This window comes from Seriola lalandi, unplaced genomic scaffold, assembly GCF_002814215.2.
Source record: "Seriola lalandi dorsalis isolate HSWRI2012SDOR001 ecotype SW California unplaced genomic scaffold, Sedor1 jcf7180002054573, whole genome shotgun sequence".
Taxonomy (NCBI): domain Eukaryota; kingdom Metazoa; phylum Chordata; class Actinopteri; order Carangiformes; family Carangidae; genus Seriola; species Seriola lalandi.
The window spans coordinates 421,264-432,850 of record NW_019525126.1 but is presented as its reverse complement, the minus strand read 5'-3'; the positions used below and the strand labels follow the sequence as shown (position 1 = coordinate 432,850).

Below are 11,587 nucleotides of genomic sequence, written 5' to 3'. Positions count from 1 at the left end.
AAAATGAACATGTGGTATAATATTGTTTTTATTGTAAGGATGGCAAACAACAAAAACAAACAAACAAACAAAAAAAAAAAAAACGCGACCACTGTGTTTCAAAGAAATGTATTTCAAATCAAGCCAATGTTTAAACAGAATTTGCCCAGTAATGGTCATCAGACACTTATCTTTAATTTTTCTAAGTGTTTCACTGCCCCTCCCCACTGTAAGGCTGAGTCAGTCACTCCTCCTCTGTGTCCATGGACGCTGGCTGCCCTGCTGCCTGCAGCTCTGCCTCATACTGCTTCCTCAGGCCTTTCAGATACATACGCAGGCTGTCAGGGTCCAGTCTGGAGTTCCTGGCAGCCTGCAGGAGGCGGGTGGCCAGGTGGTACACAGCTCTCTGCCTCTGTGTTTCCAGATCACTGTGATGTTTGGTCTGCAAGAATAATGAAACACACCTCAAGTCTTGTCTTTTATCCAGCACTTCTCTGATATAAATCACGATTATTTGAAGGACACAAAAATATTTGTACTATCTTTCATCAGAGGCCACGGCACAACATTTGAATCCCCCAGGGTCTAATATTGGTGTCTTGTAAATTAAAGCTTGTCGTACTCTTGCTCACAATGTATGCAAATAAAGTTACAAAGAACAGGCTGAGGCACCAAAGACAACAAAGAGGCAAAATCCGATCTTTATGAACCATACCAAGAGCTGCTGGCTAACACTGGAGGCAATTATCGTTGCCTCTTGGATTAACCTTGAAGGAAGGGCAGTCATTTCTGCTACTCTCAGACCTAGAACAGCAAAAACAAGCTTTGCATCATCTTTTTCATAACCACTTTCAACACAAATGTACTTGGATTTCACTAAATCTTTACCATAGTGTCTTTCCTCAGAGCATCCTCGATTCAGCAAGTATGTATACACCACACTCTCAGTACCAGTGTCACCACTGCGTGTGTGCTGAACCTCCATGTGCTGGTTCTCCACATTAGGATAAAGAGATTCCAGTTGGCACAGCTCAAGAAAGTGTGTGGCAAACAGGGTGAACGCCTGCAAACAGCAGAGAAACAGCACACACCTTGAAGATTAAATCACTGGACAACATGCACTATTCCTGTATTTATTTTACCAGTTTACTATTGACCTAAGATGTGCACCACATCACACAATAACAAGTTAAGTGATTAATATACAGTGCAGGAATCTGACTTATCTGGTTTTCATTTTAGAGAGAGGAGTGGCAGCACATTACTTCATTGGCGTGTACTCCTATTTTTCTTTGTGTCAAATTTAAAAAAAAAAAAGTATTTTCCATAAGGACTGCAGGTGTACATCACCAATAACCACTGTCAGTAACATAATAAATATAGCATAAGATATAAGGAACAATGACAGATTACTAACACAGTAAAAGATAAAGAGAAGTATCATAAAGCATAGACCTACTCCTTAACACTAACCTACACCTCTCTAAATTCCACTATACATGCAAGACATTTCAAAGCAGCACTTTACAGAGTGAATTAAGAAACAAGGTAAGAATATAAGGTTATATCAGAGTTCTAGCCTTGAGCATGACCAAATTCGTCCCAGCAAGAGTGTTCCATATAAAATCTCTATTAAAGAGTGATTCCATTGATGAATAGTGCGGTGGTTGCCACCTAATCGCTAACATCTTTTTAGCAACAGTGCATGCTGATAGCCACAGAGTATGCTTAAAATTCTGCCCAGAATCATCATTCAATAGTGTATATTCTGGAGAGCAGTCGATGTCTAACCCAAGTGTTTCAGAGGGATGATATTTTTATGTTATTTGTTCCCAAAAAAGTCTAACTGGTGGACACTCCCACATAATGTCCCCATTAGATTCAAATCACATCGGGTACAGTTTAGAGAAGTAGCTTTATTCATCATAAATAAGATCCAATAAGTTTGATTTGTGAAGTTCAGGTATGTTATTTTCAGATTTAGATCTTGTGACGAATGAGAGGCATTCATGGAAAACTCCGGCCCAGACTATGATTGTGAGCAAGTTTTATTCCAGATTTTTGCTATGTATACTCTACCTTGAGGCTAAGGAGGAACTCACAAACTGAGTGACAGATGCCAATGCCCTCCTCAGCACTGGTACCGCGCCCCAACTCGTCTATGATGATTAGGGACCTGTCACTTACATTGTGGATTATGTAAGAGATCTTTGGAGAAGAAGTGTACAGTAAATGATAATTTCATGTTTTTATCCAGCTTAAATGTAATAAAGAACATGTGTGACCCTAATGTGAAAAAACAACAAAAAAACAACAACAAAAAAATAAATAAAAAAAAAACAACCCAAAACACATACCTCCTTCATTTCCAACATGAACGTAGAACAGTTAGTTTCAAAATCATCATCCACACCAATTCTGGTGAAAATCTGATCAGCAACACGAAAAGAGGCGTACTCGGCAGGGACAAAAGAGCCTGTAATAACGGTGCAGGCAGCTTTACTCAAAAATCAAGTCAAATCAATGCATAGCACTTTGCAGCTTTACTTTTCAAAGTCATGTGAGGCTGAGATGTTTGCTGCTAACCTATCTGAGCCATGACCTGACACAGCGCCACCTGTTTCAGGTAGGTGGATTTGCCACTCATGTTGGGTCCAGTTATGATGACAAAGTTGCTGCCCTCGGAGATGTAGCTATTGTTCGATACAGGCTGCTGTCCAGCTATTCGCTCCAGAATGGGGTGACGACCCTGCTTGATTGCCAGTGTGTCTGTGAACTCTGGACGCACTGGCAGACACAGCAGAAAAAAGGCATCAACAATCAAAAATACCTGGATTTGTTAGTATTTTGTTTGTGTAATAACTCATTCATGGATTTCTATGGGATGATCAAAAAGCATTTAAAGACAGCTACATTGTATGAGTTAATATTTGGCAATTTTGTTACAAACCCGTATAGCTGGTGACTCAGTGATTATCATGGCTATGTGCCTAAACACAGTATAAGATTTCATATATATATTGAAATTCTTATATAATTAATCGCTGGTTGGTTAGCTGAAAGGTGAGTCATAACGTAATAAAAACCGATTCCTGAAAGAGGAGTGGGCAGTGTTTAAAGGCAGCTGGCTCCTCTGCTAGAGAGAGTTGTCTCTGTAAATGCAGCGCACCAGTGCACACTTATGTAACAAGGGTAATCTGAGTACAAGCTGGCTGGGATAGAAGGGGGCAGGCAGTCAGCACGTGTCTATAGAGAGACGATTTCTGACAGCTGAAGGCCAGCGTTCACCACCCACGTGGCTGATACTGCCCACGACCCACACTTAAAAAAAAAAAAACTGAGGCCAGCAGAGCTGCCAGCTGAGTAGAGCTCTTTCTGGTTGTCATGTGTGACACTGGCTGGATGCAGACAACACATCACCGTTTGACAGTTTGACTGACTTGTGGATAGAAAGCAATGGATCTTAATACTCACCATAGTCTGAGATAGTGCATGCATTTGCAAGTGATAGCAACATGTCCAGCATGGATACGGCATCAGAGAGCTTGTAAAGGCAGTGGATGTGCTCATGGACAGTGCTCAGCAGCTGACATATCACCCTGCATGGAAAAATGTTAGATGCTACAGGCAAAAAGCACTGAAGGGAAATTAAAGCTAATATACAGCACCCTCTAGTGGACATAAAGTAGAGCAAAAATAAATGGATCTACATTAGATCAGCTTTCCATGATGATCTAGACAGACAATGTACAAACTTAAAATGAATGAACTGACTATTTGATTCTGCGGGTTTTTGTCAACTGTTTTTTTGTGGAGAATAAAAGTCAATCATTCCTGTAAAATGTCACATCTCTGGAAACAGAATATCATTCAAATATGCTTTAAAGATGAACAGGCTCCATATTTTAAGACTTAAGACTTACTAATCACATTCATCTATGGTGGAAAACAATACCAAGTAATTTATCAGACTAACCCAACTAATCAATTATGTAATTAAGTTCATTCAATACGTTACTGTGCACATTTGTAAGTCATAGGATCATAGTCTCACACATAGGACATGTGAAAGATCTCCCTCAGGGCCTCGTCACAGCGGTCATTCATCTTCATCAGGTCTGCAGTGGTGAAGCCATAGTTGTTCTTGTGCTTGGTAACCTGAGACAGTTCATTCAGTGATTCAGACTCTATTAGCTCCTTGGGAGCAATTAAGCCTAATTCATTCAAAGCTGATGTTGAATTATCTTGTTTTTGTTTTTTTTCATTTTTAATTCTTAATCAGTCTGTGGACTCTCAGTGTTCTACTTATCCATGTCATTGGTGGACCATACCTTGATGAACTCTGAGGGGAGTTTCCCTTCAGGCAAAACCGCTCCTTCAAGCTTCATCTGGATGAAGAAACCTCGAGCTGTGCTGAAGCTGGTACGCATTGGCAAGCCATATTTCTCACCCATTTGGTTCACTAGCCCTGTGAAACACAATGCCATTTAATAAGCCTTGAGGTATGACTACTTCAGAGAGACATTGCAAGGCAAAGATATTTACTAAACTGCCAGAATAAACACCTGCAATGTCATCCACTATTTCGGTGTAAGCTCTCCGGGCAATGTCGAGGAACTCGTTGACATTAGGGCGCACGGCATAACACTTCTGGGTCCGCATGTTCAGACTCCCCTTCAGGTATGTAGAGTCATCATTAATCACTGTCTTGATCTGCTCTAGGATCAAGTCAAACCTGGGGTGGAAACAAATATACACAATTTGTAGGCAGTCCAAAATAGTTTTAAAATGTATGTCATAGGCATAAGACCTAGTACCTGGTGTCTTCCAGTGAAGTGCTGTATGCTTTAAGTAGGGCTGTGTTGCAGTTCTTCAACACCATCTGTTCATACAGTGTAATGCTTAAAGGATTTACCATTTCCATTATAACAGTAACAATTAGTAAAATTCTTTTTGTGGAGTAAAAAGCTTTTTTTTAATTTTATCAGTGGCTGTAGGACAACTTTGAACTAATGTCATATATACCAACAGACACAGACCCTTAACCTTGGCACCAGATCCAAAGTGTGTTTCAGCTGAATGACATGTGTAATCTTTGCTTCAGCAACCTGAACCTGTAAAAATATAGAAACAGAACTGAAAAGACTATTGGACATTAAGTTAGTCCATTATTTTAAAGTAAACACACATGAATTCACTTCATGGGAAGACAAAACTGTCTTCTACAACCATGAGTAATGAAAGTACGGTACGCACTGTTTCCTGCTTTGGGATTTGGACAAGAACAGAGAGCAGCTGGTCAATGTCAAGGAAATGGCCAATGGCTGAGAGGTGCAAAAGAACAGATATTCAAAAATTGCGTCATGCTCTCATCATCCTATTACACAATATGTGCTTGTTCCTGACCATTCTTCAGGCCAAAGAAGAGCTCCTCGTCCCGTAGCAGCTCTTGTATGGTGTCCATTCGTATGTTGATGGTGTCCACATCAACCAGGGGCTCCAAAATATTGGAGCGCAGTCTTCTAGCGCCACCAGGTGTTTTTGTGTGGTTAAGTACACCTAAAAGAGTATGTTCACTTCTACACACAGACAAGGAAAGACAGAGGCAGACACATCTATTATTGCACAAGCACTACATACAAGGATGATGCCCTCATAGTCTTGCCATTACTGTCCCTCTTACCTGTGGTCTCTACTATTTACCACCAACTCCAAGTTAGTGGCAGATGCTGAGTCAATCATGGCTGTCTGTTCACTCCCTGTAAAGCTCACTTTAAGAGACTTGGCAGCGTAGACCGAGTTCTGGATGAACTCTAAGTATTTCAGCAAAGCAGCTGCAGCTGCTAGGCAATAATATCTGAACAAATCATGATATAAGACAATAAAAAACAGTATAGTGCCTCAGCCAATCTATTTCTATACATTATTGTACTCGGTGGCATACTTTGCTTGCACTTCCATGAGGACGGTGCCAAATTCTGGAGCACACAGCTGCTGAATGTACTCCAGTCCTTTTCTCTCATTAAAATACTTCCTTTGGATTGCAGTGAAAGATACACCCTGACAAAAAATAAATAAGACAGAGGCAAGATATGTCATCAGATGGGACACACCCTTCCCTGTTCACAGTAATTCTAACCAAGAATGAATTAGTGAGTGAAGCTCACAAGAAGTGAGGTATTCTCTGCTATAAAATTAGCATTTGTTTTAAAGATTGGTGCATTTTACTCATAACACCTATTCTGGGTTGGTACCGGGAAGTTTTCAGTGATGAGGTTGAACAGCTTGGTGCCTTTCCCCTTCTCACTAGCTGTGTCTGGCATCAGTATTTCCAGTGGCAGCAAGATGTGAATCTTGGTTACGACCTTCAGAAGAGTAATATATGACTGTGACATGAGTTTGCTGTATTTCAGAGTCTTTTCCGAGTGCTGAGTGATTATTGCTAGCCAATAAAGTGAATGGGTTACCTTGGCATACGTCCCAGTGTCTGCAAACTGAGAGAGTACAAGCTCTGGACATTTCAAATTGAGACTGGCCATACCAATCTCTCCCCTGGCCAAACCACGCCCTTCAACCACTGCTACAATCACAGAGGCAACAGAGGTTGTGGTCGCAGAGGAGCAACTTGTTGCTACAAGAAAAAATAGAAATCTGAATAAGAAACTCTGCCATAGCTGTTTACACCTTAACCAACACATTATTTGTCTAGGGTTGAAGTACCGGTGCGATCAGTCAGTGGAGTCTGTACAGGATGTGTGTGAGAGGCCCCAGCGGACCCCGGAGTCCTTCTGAATCTGGGTGTTCCTCCACGGCTGCGCAAGGAGGAGCTGTCAGAAGTGGATGCAAGGAGTGATGCATTCGTCTTCCCTAACGTGAAGCTGTGATGAAACTGACCTATGTTAACACAAAATATGAGGAGAGGGTCTTTATCATGTATTATTAATGCAGTGCCCTGCCCAGAAACAGGTTTGTAGTCTAACAAATGGGTCCCAATTATTGTTCTATGATACACTATCAAAACAAATGAGGACATTTGAGAATTTAATATCTGAAATGTTACTGTAATGGCATTCTACTGTCTCCGACCTCGTTAAGTATAGCCCCCCCCCCCCCTCCAGGAGACAGTAATATATGCTAGTATTAGCTGCAACATATCTCTATATGATCACCTGCGGTCACTCGGGGTAGTGTTGGGCCACGGCTGGAGCTCGTACTGCCTTCATCTAAACTTTGGTGGGATGAATCTGAAGAAGCTGACGGGGGAGCGTACGAGGTAGTCTCGTTCAGTCCACTTCTGTCCGTTGGAGACCAGGTCGGTCCACATTCAGAGGTGTCACCGCCCGTTGTGACCTCCTCTGCGCTGCTACGAAACATTTTAATGGCAGGTTAAACGAGGTATGCTGCCTAGCTCGTTTGTACATCTGTAAATTAACTGACAATGCAAATAACAACAAAAAACAGCTGTGTGAAATACAAAGAAGGCCCACAGTTAGCTAGCATAACCTGCCACCACTAATGTAATCGCACGCGATCATGTCATATCTTCCTGACGTCAGCAGCTAGAATCTGCGCATGTCAATTATGATCAGTTATTAAGAAAATAAGTAGTTCCGAGTTGTTTGTTGTGCGGATTGATCATGGATGTATAAGAACTGATCGACTAATCAATTTCTCTGTGTGGCCTACTTGAGGGAACGTGCATGCACCATACACAAAGGGTGTGTTGAGGCCCACCTTAGTCCCCTCAAGTAGGCTACAGGGAGGAATGCAGTGTACATCTTGTCGCTCAAAACTATAATAATTTTTTTTAAATCTCGGACACCAAACATGATAAATTGAAAAAAGAAAGAAAAATACTGTTGCTGTGATATACAAGGTAACTATGGGGTGTATGTGGGTCTTTCTTATGTATAACAAGTTAAGGATCTTTATTTTTTTAAAAAAGATAAATGCCTCAGTGATACAATATCAGACTAGCAAATGCAGTAGCCTCAAGGATATCATATTAATTGTCATATATTTGCTTTATTTTTTCCCCAGTGGGGAATCCCTGTTTGACTTTGTTTAAGTGTTTGAAACCTTTTGAAATTCAGACTTTACCAGCACTGGCACAGATTCTGATTTAAATTTGCTGCACATCTGAACTGTATTTTTCACTTTCTTTGTGCTATCTAGGCTAACTAAAAAATATGAATGAATGAATGAATTATTAATTGTTGACAAATGCTTAAAGGAGGCTTAAGACAGAGACAGAGACACTGACCAGCACACCGACAACAGCGAAAACAGTGAAATGTGAAAAGGGGTGTATGAATTGACAATAAAATGTAATAGCTTTAACAGTAAAAACGTCCAAATAGTTAAAAACAATTAACAATGGGTTATACGTCTTAATTTTCTCTTTGGTTTTTCTTTCCTTAATGTTACACAGAAATACACAATATTCGGTCAAATGACAATAGACTAAAGGCCAAACTAGTGCTAAATGTATCTTCAGGGAGACGATTGCCATGTAAAACACAAACATGAACGTATGCTTTTATGAGTGTTTTTTTAAAAAATTGGATATTTTAGGGATATAAGCATAATTTTCTATTCTCAAGATATCACAGTTGTAAGTTGTGGCTTGGAGGTGCTTGTCATGAGTTTACTCTGAAAATACTTGTCTGTAAGTGCCTTGTAAAAATACAGGTCGGAAGGACTGTTGAATTGACATTCTTAAGTAGTCTTCAGCAACAAAAATTAACATTGCGTTTCTCATAAACATTTTTCTTATTAACATTTTAGAATAATGTTACCACAGACAGTATTCTGCTGAATGAATAGTTGTTTCTTACCCATTTGTTCTCTCTCCTCTCCTGATTTGTAGAGGTTACAGTTTTATTTTGGAAAATTCAGATCGGAACTCTTTCTCTTCTTCCTGTCGCGAACAACATGGCGGCTGACGCAGATGATAGTAAATATTTTGTGAGAGAAATTGAGAAAAACAACGGTTGTGCCTTAAAAGTGAGGCAGTGCTACTTAGGAGACGTTGGTTGTGTGGTATGGGATGCAGCTATCGTTCTTGCAAAATATTTGGAGACGGAACAATTTTACGACCCGTCTAAAGGAGTGAACGTCTGGGCAGGCAGGAGTGTGGTGGAGTTAGGAGCTGGGACAGGAGTAGTTGGTCTGATGGCAGCAACACTGGGGTGAGAGTGACGACCGGTCACATTGTTATGTTATATAGTGTTGTATCACCAGCATGCCTTGCTAGTTGCTTGTACTCCCTTGCTTTGCAGTATGTGGCCTCGATATCCTTTTATTGATTAAAACTAATAACAGAGAGAAAGCCAAAATATAATTTTCATTACTGTCTTAATTCCTATAGAGCTCAAGTGACCGTGACAGACCTGGAGGATTTGCAGACCCTCCTGAGAATGAACATCCAGGAAAACCAAGCACTTATCAATAGTGGATCCATAACTGCCAAGGTACTGAAATGGTTTGTACTTATATTTCCTACTTTATATACTGTTGGATTGCATTTCCGTTATATATCCAAGCTGCATCATTGACATACTGTAAGACATATCCAAATGCTAACTGTTGGATTTCTACCTTCCTTAAAGGGGTGAAGATGTGTCTGAGTTCTTCCCTCCCCCACATTATGTCCTTATGGCAGACTGCATCTATTATGAGCAGGTATTTTACTACAGCTTTCAGTCAAACATGACCCTTTGCTAGATTGTACTATCATCATCATCATCATTGTAAAACATGAACAAACTGTTCTTGTGGTTCTTGAGTGCTGTGCTGAGTTTCTCGTTGTGACTTATCACTTATTTCCACACAGTCAATTGTTCCACTGGTGGAGAGCTTGAAGCTGCTCTCTGGGCCAGAGACCTGCATTATTTGCTGCTATGAGCAACGCACTGAGGGCGTCAATCCAAAAGTGGAAAGACGTTTTTTTGAGGTGAGAACCCAATTTGTAAATACCAGGAAATAATAATAAAATATTTAGCATCACCTCTTGGTGAATCATTGTGGTCTGTTGTATTATCTTTTAGTTGCTGAAACAACACTTCAGCTGTGAGGAGATCCCTTCAGACAAACAAGACCCAGAGTTCAGCAGTCCAGACATCCACATCCTGCACATCCGAAGAAAAGTCTAAGTTTGTGTGGTAATATTTGTGTTTACAGTAATTAGTATTCCATGCTAATACCAGTGAAAGGGAAAAGTCTGTCTTGGCATGTGTAGAATATTCAGTGTATCTTAATTTCTGCACTATTTTTTAAAACATTATTCTAAGAAAAATATTTTGTAATATATCAGTAAATACTGTCCTGGTGTGTGATTCAAGTAAAAAAAAAAAAGTGAACCCATTATAAGATTTTTTTTTTATTTTTTAAAAACACAACAGTTTCATTGGTCTGTGTAACTGCAGGGCTGTGAAGGTACAGCAGGTGGCAGCCATGTGGCTCATGTGCAAGCACAGACATGACAGGCTGTAATGATCTTTAATAGAGGGAATTGTTTAAGCTAGAGGGGTCGAACAAAGACCATGGAGGGACTGAACTATGGTTTCTATGCGCTCATTTTGATGTTTGAGCTTGAGGATGAGTCTTGCAAATGTTTGTGATTTTTTTGTTTTTATGCAAAACACAGTTAAGCAGATGACAAAGTCAAGGTGTAAGAGTTTACACCTCAGTTAACAGCAAGAGACATCAAACATGAAACTATTCTTGTGCTGCAATTTGGTTCTGTAGTAAATGATTTAACTTAAATTGTTTATTGGGTCATAACATTAAGATAATATGCACATTCACATGTTTATTTAAAAGATTTGAAGCACATGTTCTCTTGAGACTCTCCCACAGAAATTAGTAACTACTGACGATGATAAGTTGCTGTCAGTGTGGTTTTCACATTGCTTCCAATTGTAAATGAGGTATGTAAATTCAGACATTGCTCATTTGGAGCACTAGGGGGCAATAATTGCTTAAAATCCAAATAAATAGTGTTCAACTGTGTCTCAATGTTTAGTCTGCAATAAAATGGCAATTAAACTAATCTGAGGGCCACCCTTTTATCTTCCAACTAAATATTAACTTAAGATGTCTAATAAGTGTTATCATTAAACTATGAAAATGTACTACTTTGAGAGAGATGGGAAAATAAATCACGACTAAAATTCTCAATCCATGTGTTTACGTAGATTACTCACTTTAGAATTGAAGCCAGCATTGTCTATGCTAGTTTTTGCCATCCATGTGAGGGGAATTCCACCTCAAGCCCCAGATTAGCTGGAAGATTATGGCTCTCTTTCAAGCATAAACCATGAAGTACGCCCCGTACTCCCACAGGCATGCAGGGGCCCCTCACAGCCTTTCATGCTGCTGTCTGTTTACACAGTGGAGCTGGAGTGTAATGAGCAGGGTGGCCTCCAACATGCAGACCAAATAAAAATGTTAATGCTGAAGTTGGCAGGGTGGGGTTAACATCGAAGGTCCCATTAAATACTCAAATCACTCAAATCACATAGAAGAATACAATGGGAGCCAAGTTTGATTGTGATTTAATGCATCAAGATGCTCATCCTAGTATTCCTCTATAGAGATCCAGGAG

At 40.1% G+C, this 11,587-nt stretch overlaps 2 protein-coding genes across 3 annotated transcripts; one reads left to right on the top strand and one right to left on the bottom strand.

The window, feature by feature from the left end:
- Nucleotides 1–92: 92 nt before the first annotated feature.
- On the bottom strand, nucleotides 93–8,736 carry msh4 (mutS homolog 4). 2 transcript variants are annotated; one of them, XM_023417187.2, is made up of 20 exons: nucleotides 7,149–8,736; nucleotides 6,700–6,873; nucleotides 6,447–6,610; nucleotides 6,234–6,344; nucleotides 5,924–6,039; nucleotides 5,663–5,836; nucleotides 5,386–5,558; nucleotides 5,236–5,303; nucleotides 5,019–5,093; nucleotides 4,797–4,861; nucleotides 4,545–4,714; nucleotides 4,311–4,447; nucleotides 4,034–4,137; nucleotides 3,454–3,578; nucleotides 2,566–2,766; nucleotides 2,337–2,455; nucleotides 2,059–2,187; nucleotides 868–1,042; nucleotides 695–783; nucleotides 93–421 (listed from the first exon to the last, which is right to left on the bottom strand). In XM_023417187.2, exons 1-20 carry the CDS (start codon nucleotides 7,351–7,353, stop codon nucleotides 224–226), a joined length of 2,772 nt encoding a protein of 923 aa, XP_023272955.1. In that variant the 5' UTR covers nucleotides 7,354–8,736; the 3' UTR covers nucleotides 93–223. The 2 variants fall into 2 exon arrangements, with proteins under 2 accessions (XP_023272955.1, XP_087033017.1); XM_087176891.1 differs by lacking the exon at nucleotides 2,059–2,187.
- A 139-nt stretch (nucleotides 8,737–8,875) lies between these two features.
- vcpkmt (valosin containing protein lysine (K) methyltransferase) lies at nucleotides 8,876–11,032 on the top strand. Its single transcript, XM_023417224.2, has 5 exons — nucleotides 8,876–9,170; nucleotides 9,350–9,463; nucleotides 9,591–9,663; nucleotides 9,815–9,934; nucleotides 10,029–11,032. Exons 1-5 carry the CDS (start codon nucleotides 8,914–8,916, stop codon nucleotides 10,131–10,133), a joined length of 669 nt encoding a protein of 222 aa, XP_023272992.1. The 5' UTR covers nucleotides 8,876–8,913; the 3' UTR covers nucleotides 10,134–11,032.
- Nucleotides 11,033–11,587: the final 555 nt, after the last annotated feature.